The sequence below is a fragment of the Caenorhabditis elegans genome, chromosome II (genome assembly GCF_000002985.6).
Source record: "Caenorhabditis elegans chromosome II".
Classification (NCBI taxonomy): Eukaryota; Metazoa; Nematoda; class Chromadorea; order Rhabditida; family Rhabditidae; genus Caenorhabditis; species Caenorhabditis elegans.
Window position 1 is genome coordinate 9,474,775 of NC_003280.10, and position 21,099 is coordinate 9,495,873.

At 34.8% G+C, this 21,099-nt stretch overlaps 4 protein-coding genes and 1 non-coding gene across 5 annotated transcripts; 2 read left to right on the forward strand and 3 right to left on the reverse strand.

Annotated features, from left to right (window-relative positions):
- Nucleotides 1-280: 280 nt before the first annotated feature.
- chil-26 (GH18 domain-containing protein) lies at nucleotides 281-1,521 on the forward strand (the record flags this gene model as incomplete). Its single annotated transcript, NM_001330958.3, has 5 exons — nucleotides 281-327; nucleotides 370-494; nucleotides 538-591; nucleotides 636-852; nucleotides 927-1,521. 5 exons carry the CDS (start codon nucleotides 281-283, stop codon nucleotides 1,519-1,521), a joined length of 1,038 nt encoding a protein of 345 aa, NP_001317724.1.
- Nucleotides 1,522-3,092: 1,571 nt separating this feature from the next.
- On the forward strand, nucleotides 3,093-4,922 carry chil-27 (GH18 domain-containing protein). Its single transcript, NM_063634.2, has 6 exons — nucleotides 3,093-3,149; nucleotides 3,200-3,643; nucleotides 3,690-3,946; nucleotides 4,195-4,230; nucleotides 4,279-4,513; nucleotides 4,564-4,922. The coding sequence occupies exons 1-6, from the start codon at nucleotides 3,097-3,099 to the stop codon at nucleotides 4,760-4,762; spliced, it is 1,224 nt and encodes a 407-aa protein (NP_496035.1). The 5' UTR covers nucleotides 3,093-3,096; the 3' UTR covers nucleotides 4,763-4,922.
- T19H5.7 (Knot1 domain-containing protein) lies at nucleotides 4,865-5,332 on the reverse strand. Its single transcript, NM_001129169.4, has 2 exons — nucleotides 5,232-5,332; nucleotides 4,865-5,064 (listed from the first exon to the last, which is right to left on the reverse strand). Exons 1-2 carry the CDS (start codon nucleotides 5,317-5,319, stop codon nucleotides 4,946-4,948), a joined length of 207 nt encoding a protein of 68 aa, NP_001122641.1. The 5' UTR covers nucleotides 5,320-5,332; the 3' UTR covers nucleotides 4,865-4,945.
- 21ur-11208 lies at nucleotides 5,225-5,245 on the reverse strand. The gene has a single exon (NR_051543.1).
- Nucleotides 5,333-11,602: 6,270 nt separating the features above from the next.
- T19H5.4 (uncharacterized protein) lies at nucleotides 11,603-12,613 on the reverse strand. Its single transcript, NM_001267286.5, has 2 exons — nucleotides 12,304-12,613; nucleotides 11,603-12,159 (listed from the first exon to the last, which is right to left on the reverse strand). Exons 1-2 carry the CDS (start codon nucleotides 12,578-12,580, stop codon nucleotides 11,900-11,902), a joined length of 537 nt encoding a protein of 178 aa, NP_001254215.1. The 5' UTR covers nucleotides 12,581-12,613; the 3' UTR covers nucleotides 11,603-11,899.
- Between the last annotated feature and the right edge of the window lie 8,486 nt (nucleotides 12,614-21,099).

A 21,099-nucleotide genomic window follows, 5' to 3' on the forward strand; every position in this document is an offset into this window, starting at 1 on the left:
TATTAGGTTTCAGAAAAAATATTCCCGACGTCCTTGCAAAAGAAATAACAAAGAGCAGCTTCACCAAGAAACACTGTGATAGTTGTCTAATGTGAATACGGTAAAAACTTTTTATCATATCTCTCTTTTTGCCATCAAAGTGATCCAAATGATGAAAGTCACGGGAGGTGGAGATCAAATTATATACACATTTTTCCTCATACTATTAGCAAGAAATGGTTTGTATATATATATTACTATTCTTCTTAATTACTTCAAATATTGTTCTATTTAAATTATAATGACATCGGTCAAGGACCAAGAAGTTATGCTTTTAATAAGCGACAGGTTACTTCAAGGTGGCAAATATAATTTTAAAAATATTTTTAGAAAGGATGACAGGGATTTCAAAACAAGAAAAGTCATTATTGTTCTGGTAATTTGTTTGATATTCATTATAACTGATTTATTTATTATTCGATCGCATTTACACCAAATCTCTAGCAGAAATCAAGGTGAGAAAATGTTTGTAAGTTCAATTAATTTTTTGGCCTTCAGATACTAACTCAATCAGCGCCTTATTAAATAAACAAGGAGTTACATTTGTTAAAGGTATGTCAAGCTTAAAATATAAAAGTAAAGCGAATTTTTTAAAGTTTCATATATTTTTGACACTTATGCAGTTTTCGCATTTGCCCAGTTGAATACAAACGGAAGTCTACAATTTGAAAGTGCAATTTCAAAGCAAAAGTTTCTGAACTTGAACCGAAAGTCGAAACACATAAACAATAATGTTAATCGAATATTATCTATTGGAGGAACCAACTATTCAGAGAAATTGTCAATAATGTTGCAAGATTTGAAAAAGACGAGGTACATTTAAATTTGAATAAAAGTTGCAGTTTTCTATAATCAGTCTAATCGACATAATTTAATTTTTTTTTCAGACGTTTCATAATGTCAATAATCCGGTTTCTTAAAGACAATGAACTTGATGGAGTTGAATTGCTGTGGAATAGAAACACTGAGGAAACCCTTTATTGCGAATTATTACAACATTTGAAAATGGGCCTTGAAAAACAAGAAAAGCAATATTCAATATCCCTACGAGTCCCCCAAACTGGAATTGGAAAATGGCACATAGGGTGTGAGCTAGAAGATCAAGAAAATGCCGATTCTATTAACTTGATCTCAATGGCTGAATATGAAAATCAGTTATTTGGATCAGGCGGTGTCATACGCATAAGTGAAGCTTTTAATACTGCGTGGGAAATGAAATACCATGCTTGTAACTCCAATCAGTCAAGTAAATTTAATCTCGTCATTCCCACAATTGAGCAAACGGAGCAGATTGATATGCAATATGTATGGAACCCCGAGAAAAAAGAAATTCAAAGATTTAACAGTTCTACAAAAACCGAATACACAAAACTACAAATGGGAGGAGTATCGATATGGTCACGTGACATGGATTATCATAATAATATCCAGCTAGACTCGTATTTCTTTGAAAGAATATGTTCTCAAGAGCTTGGAAAATGAATTCATTCAAGTGTTGGATTCGAATGGAAAATCATACAGAAATAGGAATTGTGTGAACGCCAAAATATCGACTTTTAATCATCACAAGAAACTAACCGGAGAGATTAATATCATAAAACATTTATGGTTTTTTCTGCAAATAAATGTTTTGATAACATTGTTGTCCGCTTTTTTATTCACATATATGTATGTAGATATATATTGGTGATGGATAATGTCAAAGTACTGTAGTTCTACTGTAGGGCTACTGTAGGATTACTGTAGGGTTACTGTAGTTTGAGAAAAGTCGAATTTTCAGCGTTCGAAGAGATATTGGGTTGGGAGTTGGTGATGGATAATGTGAAGGTACTGTAGTAGTACTGTAGGAGTACGGTAGGATTACGATACTGTACTATGACTTAGGTTGTGATGTGATGGTTTTCAAAATTAAATCCTAATGAGTTCAGGAATGTGTGTCAAACATTTTAAATTTCACCAGTCGTTGGCCGCGCCGGTGGCGCGGTCAGCGGCTGGTTTATAAAATCCTACATCTACAATTCTTAATTCATGAATTTTGAACACTTTTACGAAACTCGTATTGCTTACTGCATAGGAGAATTCAGATTGCCACATAAATGTATTTTTACAAAACGAAGTTTCAATGCATCTTTTTTAATTATTGCAACGTTTAAGATTTTTTTTCAATATCTAAACAAGAGAACTGTTTTTTTTTGAATAATCTTCGAATTCATACTGTTTCACAAACTATTGCTCATTGTAAATATTAATTGCAAGAAATACAAGAATTCTCAGGAATTATCAAATTATCCTTATCAACTTATTGGTCGTGTCTTTTTCTACGAATGGGTGGGCTTGTGATAAGTTGTAAAAGATACCAAAACATCTCAAATCACACATCAGATAAAACGATGCAAAAGCAAAACAATTCCTCAGAAAATGATGAATAATTCGGAAACGTCAAGATTTGGAGAATCTAAATTTAACCACACCAATATTGAATGTTACACTTGATTTGTTTTCAGTTCTGTAGACAAATACCCACGTCTTTCAGAAATTGCTTACTGACCGTCATCGTTCACTTTCTGCAGTTACGATTCTGTTTTAAAATTATCAAGGTTCAAAATATCGGTTTTATTTAACAAGCCCGATAAATATCTGTAAAAGTATTTCGATCAAAATCGATGTAACTGTATCGTAACAATTAATGTGATAATAAGGAACTGTAATATATAGATTATATATAGGGAATTATAGGTTTGTATCTTAAATATGCTACAAACTTCACTTGCTTCACTTTTCTAATAGCAGTATTATACTTTTTCAGGCATATCTTTTAAAACTTTTCACATGTATGACTTTCGGATATAAACTACTGCTAAATTTAAGTATGAGGAATTATCTGATTCACATAGTTCAATCATTCATCGAAACAATTCCTCATTTTATAAAATAAAAGTAGTTCGGATCCGTCAGCCCTAAACGAAAAGATGATAGATTTTCTTGCAAATTAGTTGACTCCGCCCATTTCCTCACTTCATTTATATATTCATCAAAAAGTCAGTAAAGTCTTGAAAAATGTCTACGCCGAAGAATTATATAAAAATTTCAATAGATGAGAAAAATGACAGGTTGGTCTTTTTTTCTTTTTTTTTAAATCACATTCCAAATGTTTTTTCAGAAGAGACAACGTCACTGCAAATGAAAATTGTTCCAGAAATAGAATAAAAAAAGGAATTTTTGTTTTAATTGGTATTTGTGTAGTTTTTGCATTTGCAAATAATGCCATGGGACATCCTGCAAAAGAAAATGATGAATCATCTTCAGAAATTCCACCAATAGAAAATGATATAGCTTCAACTACCCAAATAATTCCAACTGTACCATTATTAACGGATTCATCAGGCTCTGAAAAACCACCTGACAAAGTGACTTTTGTCCTCTTCGCAGCTGATCGTATAGGATTTGATGGAAGCGTAGAGGTGGATCATTCATCGCGCACATTTTCAAAATTAAAGGAAAAATCGAAAATAGAGAGCTCACATTTTAAGAAACTTTTATCAATTGGTGGACGATCCAATACACAATTTTTGCCACTTGTTATTGCGGATCCCAGAAGGAAAAGGTAAAACAAAAACAAAATTGAATTTCTGAACCTATAAGTGTTTCAGAAGATTTTTCAAGTCCATCATTTCGATTCTTGAGGAATATCAACTAGATGGAGTTGATTTACTTTGGAAGTGGGCCAAAAACTCAAACACAAAGAAATGTTCTCGGTTTCTTTGTGAATTGAAACAAAAGCTAAAAGAACGAAAGAAAAATTATGTGCTCTCTGTGCAAATTCTGCCTGATGAGCCATCGAGTTGGGAGCTGTTCAATCCTGCAAATGGGTCACCTCTCAATATTCAAGTGGAGGACTGCAACACCGGTAGGTTCAAATATTTGAGTGTTGCAAGATTACCAACTGGTGGATGTTTCGACAAATTTCAAACCTAATTTAGACAGTAAACCTTCAAGATATTTTAGAATGAAAAAAACTGCTTGTTTCTAAACGCATATGTAGAAATATTGAATTTCCTAAAATTCCGGCATTGGCCAGTTTTAAGAATTTCCATTGCCGCCCATCCCTGTAGTGGTCTCAATTTTTTTTTTTCTGAGTATATCAAAATTTTTCAGGACCAGATACAGAAGTCGTGGAGCCGAGTGACTCAGGTAACTAAACAAACTAATCTTCTGAGAAAAAATAATAATATTGTTTAGAACTGGAATCTACCGAAAATAACTCAAAGAAACTTACCGTCGACATTTTCAAATTTTGTTATATTACATCGGATGGAAATCTTCAATTTGAGGATGAGATTGCTATGAAATTATTTTTAAAGTTAAAGGAGCAAGCTAGATCGGAAAATTTGAAACTGGAATTGATATTTAAAATTGATGGGCGCACGAATACATTCTTATTTTCCTCTGTTATACTGGCTCATGATAAGAAAAGGTAGGTCCCTATTTTACGATGGATATCATTCAATTTACTTTTATTTTCAGAAAATTCATTAATTCTGTCATCTCGTTTCTAAAAGAATATCGGCTTGGTAACTCGGACTTAATTTGGAAATCGACAAGGAGTTCCTTCAGAGTAGAATATTTTCGGTTTCTTGATGAATTTAAATCAGAGATTAAAGAAAGAAAGAGAAATTATATTTTATCGAAAGTTGTACGGCCACCACTAGGATTCTCATTGTAAATTTTTGTGTTATTAGTTTTAATTATTTGATCTCTTTATCAAGCTTTATCGATTCATGAGTAATGTATATTCTGATATTTTGATATTTTCCTTTTTATGAACTACAACCAAATATTTATCTCGTTTCCAAAAATATTGATTTAATGAAATTTGCAATAAAAGTTTCACGCGGTTTGAAAATTATCAAATATTAACGCACAGACATCTTGATCGAATTAGCAAGTAAAATTCACAAGTTCCAAAGTTATATTTCGCCATTTGACATTTCTCATCACATTTCTTGTTTGTGCACCATCCCCAACCTAAACTTTAAAAAGTGTCGATAGGGATGATGGGCTAACTCTGGAATAAGTTATCAAATTTCCGTCAAAATTTGTTTTTAAACCACGATGCCAAAGGAAGTTAATACAGAAAACCAAAATGACGCTTGATGAAATTAGCAATAAATTAAAATAATTTCACAACTTACCATCATCAGTTATATCAATTTTTGCTGCAACCAAGGAAAAAATCAGCAATAGAAGAAACAGACTAGAATATAAATTTGCTTTCGACATATTTTATTCGTATTTTATTGAGTGCAAATCTTCAGTTTTATACCGTTACGTGAGTTTTTGAAGTGATTCATTTTGTTTCGAGAAAGTTTTGATCCGAAGGGACTTGTTTCCACAACATGACGTTGTTTCAGCATATGAATCGAAAGATACACTGAAAATTTTTCTTCCAAAATTTGTAATTGTATGGGTTGGTTTCTGTGTTCGAAAATAAAATTGTGTTACCAAAGAGTTCAAGATTTTTACAGTCTAATTGTATTTGAAATAGAACTCATGAGTGTGTTGAATCGAAATTGTTTAGTTTGATAAAAATATCAGTTTTGAATAGCTCTGAAATCCCCTTCATCATTTTTCCCTTTTCAAATTTAAACAGTTTGCTAGTTAGTAGCTACTCGCCACATGAGCAGGCACTGACCCTCGCGGAGCCAAAAACTTGACAGATCACGCTAACCAGCGATACGCAGAGCTAGACAAACGGTAGCTTCAGTGAGAAAGGGTGCGGTCGAGCTTGATGAGAGAGTGCTGGAGTTGAAGAAACGCAGCGATATCGACATCAAAATCAGTTATTTTGAGAGAAAAAGAGAACAAACAGTTTCTCATGGGATACAGAAGCAAAGTTATGAAGGGAATGTGGTTTGGTTTTGCACAAAATAGTATTGGAAAATGAGAGAGTGTCAGAGAAAAATGTGGGAAAACAGTGAAAAATGACTGCTTGGAGATGAGAATTGGATGTGGTCTGTAAAGCCGAGCATACTGATGACGAAGCGGGATGAGAGATGACTATTCTGTGTGGTGTTGGTGTGTGTGGTGTTCTTTTTGTATTTGGAAGTATGCCTGTAGAGCCGGAAAAAATGCTAAGAACGAGTAAAATTATAACGAAAAAATCCTAGAAAAAATTTTTTTGAGAAAATTTTCCTAAGGAATCTGTAAGTATAACATTTTCGCGTCTGAAAATCGGAAAAAATAAGAAAACAAATATTTGTGTAACCTTTTCTATGCGTAAAATTGAGAAGTTTGCGTAAGATCAGAATAATATTCAGACGCGAGAATTTCAGATTTACAGAGGTCTTCAGCAATTTTTTTGAAATATTCTGGTAGATGACTCTTACGACACATATTTCTGATAGTATGGTATGTAGGCATAATATCCCCAAGCCTAAAAGACTACCTATGCCTACCTATCAAGCCTCCCGAACTCATTCAATTACTTTCCAGCTTTTCCACCCCCACATTCTGTAAATCAGCTTCCGAAATTCCATTCTACCAGGTGAAATGATGATGGCCACATGTTTATTTTGGCGAGACATTTTGTCCAAAATCGCCGCCAAAATCAACATTCGATTGGCGCCATAATGGTTTTTTCCGCATTTTTCTCTCAAATCTCTTTCACTTTTTTCTTCATTGAGCCACCGCCACACGAGATTCAGACATTTTTTCGGTGTCTGGGTTTTGAGCACAAACCGTTCAATTGGGAAAAATAGACTTGAAAATAAAAGAGACTCAGAACGACCGTTTTGGCGCCATGTGGCTAGAGATTAATAGACGCAGATAAAAAGAGCACGTCATGTGTATGGCTCTTGAAGTCTCTCGCGCACTCTTGGTCAGATCTATGATGCATTTGGATAGGTGCCAAATGTCAAGATCATAACACAGAACAAGTGGTTTGAGATATTCGGCAAATTCCAAATATTATAGATCAAGTATAAGAGAGCAGTTATTGCAAATAAACAGGGTGGAAGAATGCACTGTTAAAAATAAAATCGGCGTGTTTGTCTTTGAAATTGTTTTGTTGTTGTTAGCTAGTGGAATAGGAACTGCTGGCAGAAAGTGTCAATAATTTAGATACCAATGATCAGTGTTCCAATAGAACCAGATTTTGAAACTGTAAAGTGTGGAAAGATCTTGGAAAATTAATTGACTTAAGTCTACTTGTACAGTGATCCAAAACTTTTAATTTGAAATCTACGAGAACAAGAATAGTTCATCCACAGTTTAAATTTATGAAAATCCATCAAAAACTCAGAGAACGATAAGGTCTCCCAAAATGTTAAAATTCAATGTGATGAGCATTCGGAAACCCCGCCGGCGTAGTTGACGTAAACGTATTATCTACAGTAACCCTACCGTACTCCTACAGTCGCAGACAACAAAAGTTAGGTGAGACGTGGGCATTAAGCAGCATATGATTCCAACTTTTAACCGATGATACAGGGTTTTATTAATTTGTATAATAAGTATTGAAAATTATTCTTCAATCTCATTCTGATAAAAACCATTAAGCTCCTTACCATTGACACTCGGGATTTCAAAAAAAGATCCATATTATGTTTGTGCTGTCTTTCCAGATTTTTTACTTCACAAGGCTTTTTGTTTTAAAATTTAACATCCCTCACATACATCTTAAAGCAACGATTTTTGTTCTCAAGCCCTCACTACACGAAAACCGAACAGAACAAAGAGAACGTCAAAAATCAGTGAAGATATCTGCACCTCTGCAACCTGATCGTTCTTGTGGTGGCTGCATCCAATTTTACTTGAAACACGAAACTATCACGTCATATCATGTTTATCACTAGTTAAATTTGCGAGGGAAAGATAACAAAAAAAATTGAGGAAAAAACTCGAAGGTGAAAAAAGAGTTCAAAAAGTCACGTTTTTTTTCTGGAAGTTGGTGGTCCGTGAGTGTGATCCATGACGGATTGGATTGGTTTCAGAGAAGAATGATACAAAGAACGGAGTTTGTGTTAGGCTCTTAATTTTTCAGTTTCAGAGTTATCATTCTTGACATCATTGAAATTTTGTAAATGAGATTATAACGAGGTCAAAGTTGTCAATGATGTCTACGAAATGCGCTCAATTTTTATCATCAAAATGAGGAAATATTAGGCAATTTTCAATTTAACAGGTCTAGTACATGTCTTCATTGTGTCATCTTTATTAGTAAAACCTAGGAAGACTATTTAGTGTATAATAAAAAAAACAGGAATTTGCTTCATGTATTTTAGCACGCAAAAACAGTATTTTGGTACCTTCAAGAGCGGACCTTTTTTTTAGAATTTTAGCCTCCAGGTTTTTTTGATAATTGGCTGAAACATTGGTCTCTGAAACTTCAGATTTTCAATATGCTGGCAAAAATAAATCCACCAAAACACTTTATTACAATTGTTTAAATTTTGAAAGTCAGGTTTAGCTTCTGTCCAGTTTTTCGCCTCTAGAGGATTTGATAGTATCTTTTTTCAAGTTTAGTCACTCAACCTTTTCTTGAAACATTTAAATTTTCCAACTTTGTGTTACCAAATCATAATGTCCACTCCTTTCTTGTCCCTTCCAATTCTTCCTTCCTCCCACACACTCTTTATGAAATAAAGATGATAATGAATGAGTTGAATAAAAAGATTATGTTATCAGGCACACACATCAGACCAACTTTCAAAATGGGGAACCCCTGTCCGGAAATGATGAAGATTTTGGAAAAAAACAGAAACAATTGTTGTTATCAATGACATGCGGCCGTCGACAACAACCAACGGAGCACCAAAAGATCAAGTGCATTTGCTGCTATTTCCTGGATCTGTGCCAAGTTATCGAGAGCAGAAGATTCCGATCCTAAAAATAGAAATTTAGGGTGTTTTTGTGGATTTTTTGATTTTCAAAGAACTGTTTTTGTTGTTTTTTATTTTCAATTCGGGGTTATTCAGACAGTGTTTGCTGTGTGTTTGTCCTGTCAGAATGGGAATTTCATATTTTTCTTCTTGTGCTTCTATTTTCACAAATTAGAATATAAAGTATAAAATACAAACACAGTATGCCCATGTAGTATAGTATTTTGTGCCAAACTTCCATTTGTTTGAATACTTAGAGCACACTTTTTCTCTCTAACCACACTGATACTATCAGTACATTGCACTGACCGACAGCAAGCGCAAAAAATGACAAAAAGTCGGCAGTGTTGCAAAATTTGGAAAAAGACAAAAGACTAAGAGCAAAAAGAAGAACAATGGAGTTTCCTCTTGCTGTCGGTACAGGAAAGGAAGATGAGAACTATTAATTTTGCAATGAAAGTTTCGCAATTTTATGTTTTTTTCATTGTAAATATATTTCTTTATTTGTCGTGTTCTCTTTTTCTTTAATCAGGATGAAACGAGCGTTTTGCAGTGTCAGCAGGTGATGCCGAACTAATTTTCTATCTGAATGTGAACTTTAGATATTTGATTTCCGAGTTTCTCCGTTTGGAAAACCTAAAAATCTATTAAATATGCTTTAAAGAACAAGGTGTGGGTGAGGTCATTCGATACTTCAAAGATCGGGAAAAACTTTGAAACGTGAAGAGTTTTGTTTTTACTATGAATTCAATTTTGAAGGTGCGGCGTACCTGCCTGGGGCCTGATGAATTTTTCCACGAACTCTGGGGTTTGAAGATTGTGCACAGCGTAGATTTACAGCTATCAATTAGCTTCATAATCGCGGTGTGCGTATTGTGCTCGAGTTTTTTGGAAATATGTCCATCGTCACAATGATAATGCCCAGACCACCCTGTGTTTGTTCCAGTTTATTGATGGGCAAATCGCAAACTAACTGGGTTGTTGAAAGGGAGATCAAATGTTGTTGTGTATATTTTTTAGATTAATAAAAATTCAAATACAATTTTTTAAAATTTTCTGAAAACGTTACTATTATAATGAAACTGTAAAAATACGACACATTTTTAATAAATTTAATATTCTACTGCTGGCGAAACTCCTGGTAAAACAATTACAATCATCGTTTAGAAAACCCTTATCTAGAAAACTTGGGCTTCTGGTTCTATTTTTAAAATACACCCGAAATGTCATCTGATTCACCTGGCTCCTATCAAAAATCAGATTCCAAATGTGAGAATCATCACATCTTTGATTTATTTTCTGGTGACTAAACGCCCATCTTTCTTCCGGAGGTCAAAAAACCATAAGTGACCAAAAAAATAATCAAATTCCGTCGCCTCAAAATTTTTCCACGGTTTGTCTCTTCCTTTTGCGGGGGAGGTGGTGTTGGTTTCTTTGAAGAATGTGTATCAATGTGCTTTTTGGAAAAGAAAACATGTGAACGGTGTTCTTTTGTGAAATAAGGGAAACAAGAATGATGTCATTTGTGGGTTTTTACTCCCGAAATATGTGTATACAAACAAGCATCTTCGCGCATCCTTCAATGCTCACGGTCAGTCACGTGAATTTTCAAATTAAACAACTTGAACAAATGGAAAACGGAAAACGAAAAACCAAAAGCAAGAAAAAATAAATAAAAATCTCATAAATCCACCCACTCTAGTACAAGAGAGAAGAATTCAGATGAGGTTCTCATTTTTCTGCAAAAGTTGAAGATGTTGGCGCGCGCGCAACACGCTTTCACACGAACGATTATTAATCATTTGTCGCCCCCGTCCTAGTGTACAGAAGGCTACGATGAAGATGAAGAAGTCGAGTGAGAAGAATGATAAAACAATTGATAGTGTGTTGTAGGCCTCTTTCGTCGATTTAGAAAAAGCATGAGTGTTCAGTGAAGTTTCTGGTCTCGTTGATTCGTTTTTTGTTTCATTTCTAACATTGACTTTTGCTATTTTGCCCTTTTAGACAAAATAATTATCACTTCTTTCTTTCGTTTTTTTGTTGAAAGTTTACATAAAAGATAAAGCTACTCATTACTTAGGAATTTTCTCAAAACGCGAGCAAAGTTCAACTGATGAGAATAGCTTAAGGTTTCATGGCAAGCAGACTGGGTCTTCAGGCTTGCGTGCCTGCCTACAGCTTGTATTCTGAATTTCAGACAAACACCTGTGTTTGGTATCTGTACATGTAGCTTTCCGATTTTTTTTTGTTTTTGAGCATTTGTTAAAAATGACGATGACAACAAACACTACTTTGACAGCTGTCTTCACAGGGGAAATGCTAGAATTATTGCAAGCTTAAGAAATTTCAAGCCAAAGTGAGGAATAATCGGTTTAGAGACCAGAGCAGTCCACGTGTCGGAAAATGCTTCAAAATGATACGCTGAAATTTGTTCTCTGAAATTTTCCAAAAGGTTTTGACAATAGCTGGGACACCAATTTCATAGCATAATCATGATCAACTGAGCAATGCACAAATGCCATTGATCACTTTTTTTGCAAAAAAATGAATTGACAGGCTTCAACTTGATCACCAAAAATATTTGTGTTTCTCGCATGTTTTCTGTCTGCACAACTCTTCGCGTGAAAGAGTTTTATTTGAATGTTCGTCTAGGTCTGAAAAATGAAAACAGGAAAAACACTTTTCAGCAGAATCAATTTATTTTCAGATACACAATCTAATTTACAGGCATTGTACAAGTAACAGTAATCGTAAGCGAAGCGAACCAACATAGTTGTTCAATTTGTTTTCAACAAAATGATAAAGCACGTAGTTTGTGATTGATGAAATGCAGAAATGGTTGGGAAGTGGGAAAGGTGGGGGAAATCTTTGTCAGAAAAATTTTGGGTCGACCCGAAGCGAAAGAGAGAAGAGAAAAAACATTATAGCATTGTGAAGAGAAAGTGATTGAAAATGAAGTAAGAAAACGAGGGTAAAACTCTTTAAATAGAGGTAGTCCATCTGCGCTCACCACCTTCAATGACAGAAGTCAAGGAAATGACTGAAACTGTGCGGGCTCCGTCTTCCAGATCCTCATCGTTATCCTCATTATCAGTAGCGTCGAAGCTTTCCCAATTCTTTTCAATCGAGATGATCTTGAACATTGAGGAGACTTGATTTAATGGTTCCGTCACTGCTTTCTCTTTTTTTGCGGATAGACGACGAGCTGAGGCTGGTTCAGATGCGGTGCGAGCGGCGATGGCTGGAAAATTATATAGTTAAGAAAAAGTTTTTGAGTGAAGATAATATTTTTTCAAGTGATACAAAAAATAATATGTTTCTTTAAAGTAGTTTGAAATATTTTAAGATAAAATAAAATTTGAAAAGTAAAAAAGGTTTCACTCACCATCTTGATCCTGTTTCCTTTTCGACTGGCGGATAACACTACGTCTGAGTGCTCCGAATCCATTATTTTGTGGCTGTGAGACTTTCTTGTTATCATTCTCATCAACGTCTTCCGAACTTCCACGATTGCGGCTTGGCCACACAAACCATTTTGGTCCGTTTTGCACCTCAATCACTTTGAATCGGAAATCACGTTTTGGACGGACTGGCTTGAGCTCATTGTTGTTGTTGTTAAGGTTGTCAAATTGACAAGCAGAGGATGAAGAGGCAACTTCCATCATTTTTGGAAAGGTAGAGTAAGCAAAGGTGTACTGTAAGAATGTTAATATGAGTTGGGTGGATCTAGAGGTAAGGAAGTGTTAAGAAGAAATGTAAAAGAAAGCATAAAAGATAAAAAAGAAAACAATAATAATATGAAACTAACAAGATTTAAACTCTTATATACAGATAGATATATACTGTCAAGTAGTGGAAGAACACAAAGTGCTTTGGGGTTGGCTCTTCTCTCTTTTGGAGGAGAACGATTTGAGAAGAAAAAGAAAAACGGGGAGAAGTTGGGCGGAGCCAGCTGGGAGAGAAGTGATAGGTGCATGGAGATGGCACAGAGGATTAGACACACCGACAAAAATTTCAAAGTGAGACGAATGGGGCGGGCGCTTGGGCGCTCTGGCGCCGGGACGCCGTTTCTGCCGCATGTGACCTCCGGTTTGTTTGTCGCCATATCATACACACACTTTCTAACAGGTGGGAAGTTTTGAAGTGGGAGGAGTTTGTCTAATGAAACAGTTTCTGGCATGGAGTTCACATGGTTGAGAATAGAGGTGAAAGACTAGATGATGTGAAGGGTTCTGATGACCATGAGATGACCGAGAAAACGATCAGAACGATCAGTTGAACCAACATATTTGTTCAAGTTCAAAATAAACATCAACATATGACACGGGCTACAGAACGCAGTTGCATGATGCTCATTTTATTAGATTTTCGATTGTTTTTTCAAAGCTCGAATCTCAAAGATCTTAGATATTTTGAAAGTTTAGATAATTATTTGAATGCCAAAAATATTTTCAAAAGTGTTTTAAAATTAATTTTCCAGCTCTGGTTGGCTCTAGTTTGCGCGGTCATTGTATTCTACGGCACGACGCTGCCCTATAAAGGTAGATCAGTAGATCAGATAAATTATTTTCAAGTAATAATGATGATTTCACACTTCATTCGTTGGAATGTGTGGGGACCATTTTAGAAATGAAACTTTTTTTGTAAAAAATTCTAGAGAAGGGTATCGTATATGGTAGATCAAAGGGCAGTTTAGGACAAGATTCAAAAAAAAATACCCTGCGCTATTCAAGAAAAATTTCAGCTATACTCAGTTAGAATAATTTTTTTCAACTTTTTTCCTACGCGTCTTCATGTTTTCGAACTTACAGATTATGTACCCACTTCCGATGTTTTCCATCGTTATTATTTTTGTAGCAAACTAATCATAATGCGACGTCACATGTTATCAATGTGCAGTAGATTGTCTGGAGCGGCCATTTATTTAAAATTAAGGCACTACAATCTTAAAATGGCAAAAAGATCAAAAGCGTAAGCGCAAATGAATCAGTCCTTGTCAGAAGCAGGCAGATGAAGCCCTATGATTTTTTTTTCAGAAAAAAATTTTCTAGTTGAATGCATAGAAAAGAGCATGAACCAAGCGCGTTGTCTACTGTACTTTGCCCGTATCCCCAAACTATCGGATTTTAAAAGAATTTTTCAATTTTCTTCAGGCGTCTTCCCATGGACTCCCATGACTATTCATCTCAATCTATTCACGTGAACTTCCTCCGTTAAAGTGAATGGATTTGAGCAGAAAAAGAGCATTTTTGCAGAAGAAAAAATGAATGCGCGTGGGGGGTGATGTGAATGAATTAATGGGTGTCTCTCTGAAGAAAGAGGGGGAGCCGCATAATAGAGAATGGACGAATGGAAGAAAAAATTGGAAGAAAACGGAAATGGGGGGGGGGGGCTTAGGCAAATGAAAGAAAAAAGGGGGTTCCTCTTAATTAAGCAAAACATTATGAGATCATGTTTTTGAAAGTGAAGAAAATGAAGAAAATGAAGAAAATGAAAAACAAATATATCGAATAGCTGAGATGTGTTGAGTCAAATAAGGTCGAGTATCAGAGAATAAGTATCCAAAAATTGGATTAATTCACATTCAGCTGAGTTATGATGAATCAGAAATTATCCCTTTAGACAAATGAAAAATCTTGGACATTGAAACTTATAATTTGCGAGCCAAAACTCAAAGTGATTGAGTGGAACCACAAAGATCTATGCTTTGAGCTTGAATAATAGATAGAAATTTCATTCTATTCATGTTTTTTTTTCTGTGACGAAGAAAGATTAGAAAGATTAGATTTATGAGGCAAAACCAACCAAGCAGGTGTGATATTAACACTAGAGAAAATGAAAATACACACACATACGCACACACACATAAAAAATAATGAAAACAGGAATTCTCGCCAGCCTTTTTAAGTCGAGTTTTCACGCCTATTTTCCACGAATTCAAATTAAAAGTTGAACATTTGGTTTTTGAGGTTTTCGATATCGTACCACTTCATGTTCGACTCCATCCATTTCGGTATCAAAAAGAAGATTAGAAATCAAACATTCTCTCTCACTCAGATCTACACATCGCCTTCATGTCCTAAACAACTTCTTCAACACCATCTACAATTAAAAGTGATAGAGATTCGAATGATAAGAGGCACAGAGAACCGATATGGCCTAGCTAGATGTACCTAGAAATAGATCGTACCGAATTGCAGGGGAAGGGTATCTTGCTTTCAGCACGATCTATGAGAAAAGTAGATGTCTGAAATTGGAAATGTTCCTGGTTCTTTTTTCGATGGAATTAAGAAGAAAAACAAGAAGGGTTTAAGAGTAAACCTCTTCTAGAAAGAAAACAAATATAAGTACGTCTATGAAACAACGTGACTTTGCAATTTTAGAAAAGCTCTTGTGTAAAAATATGGCTCATGCAAAAAGTTAATTCTCCGCCAGTTTACGGGAGCTCAGTCAATGACATCAATTCTATCCAGGCGTAGTCATATTTCATACTTTTAGCTGGTCTTTCTGAAAGATCATATCTTATGTAAGAACACTTTTCCAACCATGTTCTCATTTTCCAGTTCCATGAGCCTTGGAACCAAGAAAATGTCGGATGCTGCGAATCATACCGCTTACATTTTCGATTTCTTCCCGCAGGTATGAGGCAGGCACCGCTGCCCTAAAGAGTGCCTGCCGACTATAGTGGCTATAAATTGCAAGTATTGGTTTCTTAGTAGTTGGAATGTTTTAGACTTCAAGGTTTGGTGACCAAAAAGTACTTTTTTCGGTGAAACGCAATGAAAAGCCACACAACAGCGAATGCAAAGTTCAGAAAAAGTGAGAAAGATAGGAATTCCAATTTCAATTCCATTTCCTTCTCATCAACGACTTTTCACACCCTTTGCGTGCCGGGGCTCTTAAATGGAAATGAGCAGAAAATTTCCTCTTCCCACTCTTCATTCACAGATGACGTTATTTTAGTATCTTAGAATAGAACCGAAGTATCTTAAACCGGTGTGTGAGAGTGTCCCGGAATTATTTTTGTATCTATATTTAGACACAACAATATCATCTTTAAAGAGAGTCAGAAGATGTTTCAAGGAAAGGTATACTACGATAAAACAAGATATTCGGTGGGAGAGAGAGGTATGATGTGACTTTTGAAAAACACAACTACAAGATAAAAGAAAGATCACATATCAGACAACTAAGGTGCACGAGTTCTAGGTGAGACTTTTTAAAAGAAGTAGGGAATTTAAAAAATTCGAATTTTTTCGATTTCCAAGACAAACGTATAGAACAGATATAAAATTATGAGGAATCGAGAATAATAATGCGAATAAATTGATATACGAAACATTTCTTGCTGCATCTCTCTCTCACAGCGGCCTCAACGCGGTCTGTGGCGGGTTGTTTTGCGGAAAGGACGACGCGGAACGTTCTTGTCTAGAGACAATAGGTTATGAAGAGACGCAGGTCACCTACGTTCGAAAGGACCACGCAGTGGTGGATGTAGTGATGAGTGAGAGATGAATAATGGTAATGAGACGCAGAGATTACTGCCCACCTGGTGGGGTCTTTAAAGAGCACTTTTATGAGTGAATAGTGGGAAGAGTAGAAGGGACAGACAAAGAGTAGTCGTAAATAGGGCAACCCACTATTGATGTGCATCTATCGATAAATGTTTGTGTCAACAATAGCAATGTAATCTTTATAGGTCAACCAGTTAATGATACACCAAACTAGATTGATTGTTGGTCGGTTGTTCGCTCCCTGAATATGGGGATTATTATCTGAACTGATTCTAAGTAAATTGATTTTCCAAAAAAGAAATGACGCTACAAGTTGGACAACGTTCACAACGAATGAGCAACAATTGTCCGGAAATGAGTCACGACTCAATGAATCAGAATTACGCGCAAAAAAAAAATAAAGAAACCACAATTGCTTGACTCCAAAAACCCTGAGCACAAAAGTATTCAACTTTTGTTCTATGTACCTAGATTTTCTAAAACACTCTGGTTAGTGGTATATTGCATTTCCTGTTCATCGACCAACTCTCACTCAACACAAATATGGTCTCCTACATGTCTGAAGACATGACGTGGCACCCCACAACTGACTACCGTACTCACACACACACACAACTCGATCAACAATATTTCCTTTAATAGCCGCACCCGGGACATGATACTTCGAGTAAATAAGAACTTTGAGTTTTCAGAAAGTTAGGTGAGAACTGGGAAATTGATTACTGTAGTACTTTGAATTCCTATCTCTAAAACAGCTGGAAAACTCTTCTGACCGTATGATTTGCATATGTTGCATTCTATTTCAGGATTGGAATAATTTTATAATAATCATTGAAAGTTGCGTCAATTTTTGACGCCATTCAATTTGAATTCTCAACATGTGATGAAGACCAATAACTAGAAAACATGAAACGAAAATTTTTTATATTTATTTTTATAAAGTCGTCACACAATGGAATCTACGTCAAAAAAAAGAAGCAGGCGACGGAATGCGTATTTCTAGAGATGTTGTCTGTTAGTTAGATATTAGACAGAGAACACATAGTATGAATAAATGAAAAAAAAGCTAAATAGAAATGATAATTGAGTAATTTTCTTCATATTATATTTGGAGATAACAATTAAAATATGATTTTTTGGACTGATAAAATCAGAAAGCTCATATTCAGAAAAATGACTATTTTCAGAATTAAAGCAGGTTGTAATTCAAGAACGTCTGGTTTTTCTCTAAGATCAAAAAAGTGCAGACCATAGAAATATCGCTATCGAATTTCAATTCGCGAGACGAGATGGGGGTGGAGGGGGTGCCCTTTTCCTAGTTTTATTCTAATTTTCAACGAATCTAGTTTTTGTTCCAAAAAAATAAATCAGTTGATTAGAGCATACCGGAGATCTCAATTTTTCAACAAAAAATATAGATAAATGGCAAATTCGAAAAGTTTCTAACTAAAGCTACCATAAGAGCTCACTTTTGAAGTTGGCGGTTTTGTGATTATAAGGATATATACTAACAAAATTCGAGTAATGTGAAAACTCTGTCGACATCAAGAACGCCATTTAAATTTTCAGATTACTCTAATCCAGACGTCATAAAAAATTTGAAGCGATGTCTCTCATAATTTTATTTTCAAAAAATGAATGTTCGATGACTAAATCCTGACAAAAACACCACCTACACACTCAGACAATAAAATCTGACAATTTTTTAAGGATTTGTATTTAGTTTTGGCATTTTGTGTTGGTGCATTTAATCCTTAATCAGCTATGAGACGGAACTAAGACTTGTTTTTTGGAAAATAGGGATAATGATTTGAGAAATGAATTTGAAAGCTTTGAATTTTGGAAATAAATAGATATAAATTGAAGAAAATTGATTGCAGAATGTTATTTGAACGTTTTTTATTCCTAATTTATATGTCTAGAAATTTCGTTAGGCACTCGAACGAACAGAAGGTTCAAAACTATATCAATAGCAAGCCTGTTTTTTTTTTTTTAATTCCGAAAACTCAATCAACCAAAAAGTTTGTAGATCAAAAACTATTTCGATTAACTTTACACATATACACTGCCAAGCACCTATCCCATATTTTCTCTCTTTCATCAAACGAGAAAACCCTGTAAATGCCTGGTACATGTGAACCGCCATCATAAGAATGTTTCTAAAACCTCTAGGTCCATCATACTGTATCTCATATTATCTATCGAAAAAGTGTGAAAAAAAAAAGAAAAGTCGAGTGCGCGGTGTACCCAAATAATTCCTTTCTATGGCGTGTCTAGATCAAGTTGGATGGACTGTATGAATCGAGTTGGGACAGAGAAAACGACAAAAAAGTTTTTGCAAAAAAGGAAAATACTGTCGTCATTTTTCAACTTCAGGTGTCTCTCAACTGGTGAATTCAAAGTGCCAAATCCGTATTTTGGTCTATCTCCCCATCACAGTTGAGAGATAAAACATGGAGAAGGGGGTTTTATTGGAAAATTGACATCACTATTATGTATGTCGGAAGGAAGACGTCCAAATCAGGAGATGGTCGTGACGTGGCTAGAATAGAGATTCTAGAAAAGAAAATCGTAGTTGAAAATGAAGAAATTCCATGTTTCACTGATCTAGTGTTTGAGGGCAAATATCTATTCTTGTTCACGTGCCTACCTCGTGACTGCCTACCTGCAGCCTACTTCTGCATATTTAATGTGAAATCAGGTATGTGGTATTTATACAGTGTAGATTCATGCTGCACTGATTTAAATAAAATTGTTAAAATTCAAGAAAGATTGGAAACAAATTAAGGTTTAACTTGGTAGTAGATAGAAGGTAGGAGTACATTTTTTGTGTCGAAAACATATTAGAAGTTAAAATTTGTAGAATTGAACAATTATAAAATGGCTTAAAATAACGGTTGTCTAACTGAAATGCACAAAAACCATTTAAATTTCCAAAAACTATGTATTTCAAATTTTTGAGGATCAGATTTTGAGAAAATTCATAATGTCATTATTAATTCAAGAGCAAAAATTGGAAAAAGAAAATCAACTGTGCCATTTTTTGTTTTCCTATTTTATAGCCCGCATTTATTCTGGAAATTCAAACTTTTAACTTTGCCTTCATTCTCAGTCACCTGTTACAGTTTCCCGATTTCTAAAAATATGACGAGTAGCGATTACTAATAGTCAGTCGATTTCAAAACATTTTACTCAAAATATGGTTTCAACGCCACTGAATTGAAATTCAAAAACATCTTTGACTGTAAACATAAATTGTCGTTGACAAGTTCAAAAAGTGTGATAATCTTTGAACAATGAAAGACGGGAAACCCCCCGGACTATTTTTGGGTTTTTTTCGAATAACATAGAACAGGAAAAATATCACGTGGTTTTTGTAGACAAGTTATTAAATAGCCTGATAATGATAGTTAAATGAATTTCAAATATCACTAGACTACTTCCGGCCAAACTATTGTTGTCTGTAAAAATATTTTTTCATATCCTCAGGGTACTGTAGCTACCGTATCTCATAATTTTAACTACAAAGTACCCCAGACTTAACCTCTAACCTTTGTTCTTACTATTAGCACAAATGCAAATACAAATATACAAACTATTCTCAAAAATTACAACAATCATAAAATAGTAAACAAAGTTTCAAACTTTTGTCAAACAACTTCCCAAATGTGCAAAAAAAAAGAGTGTTGCAAAAATATCTAAAACGGTATCGTTGCTCGTGCTGAACTCGAGTCGCGCGCGGAAACCTGCACGTAACCTAACCCAGAAATGAGCACACGCTGCTCCTCGTTGTGTTGCTCCTTCACAAACAATACGGCACTGATGTGAAGAAGAATAGGAACAGAGTTCGAAGGTTGTGCAAATTATACGTACATTCGGGGAAAAAAGAAACCGGATTTAAAAGTAGTAATAGTAGTAAAATATACTATTTCATACAAATCAAAAGAATAATGGTGGCTATTGTCTTTGGAAATCAAGAGTTGGGGTTAGTTGAATTTACTTTTCTGGAGGGAGAATAATTTTTCTAGTTTTTTTTTTTCAATTTTAAGTTCTACACAGTTATGCCAGAGTTAATTAAAATAGTTTTCAAAACTTCTCAAAAATGATGGCAACTTTTGACATGTTGCTCCAATTGGAAAAACTCGCAAACGTCATGAAAAAATGCTTAACTGATCAAATTTTATCTTTCAAAATTAAAATTCATCCAATGAATCACCAATTTCAAAAATCACATCTCAAGCGTGTCAAAAACCTTTCCAATCAATCACCGTTCTCCTGACTCACTAGTGATTTTTTCATATTATTTTCGAGAAATTTTTCCTTTGCAATGAGTCTATATACTATGCAATGAATATTCTCATTTGTTTTTTTAAATGATAAATGAGAAATATACATTTGGTTTTTGTTTCGTTTTTTTATTTACTGTGTGCGTTTTTGTTTGGGAGTTGGTAACGGGGAATAAGAAAAATATTGAGAAGTGTGATACTGAGAAAAATTTGGGAGACAAGTGCAACTATACGAATAAGGAAATTGCAATATATAATGCGAAGAGATTCTGAGATTTGTATAGTTTTTTCTCAGCAGAAGGGGGAACTAGAGAGACCTGGGGAATTCGAGACAGTTTTCAAACTAATTGGTAGAAAATTTAGACAAATTAAAAACTCAAT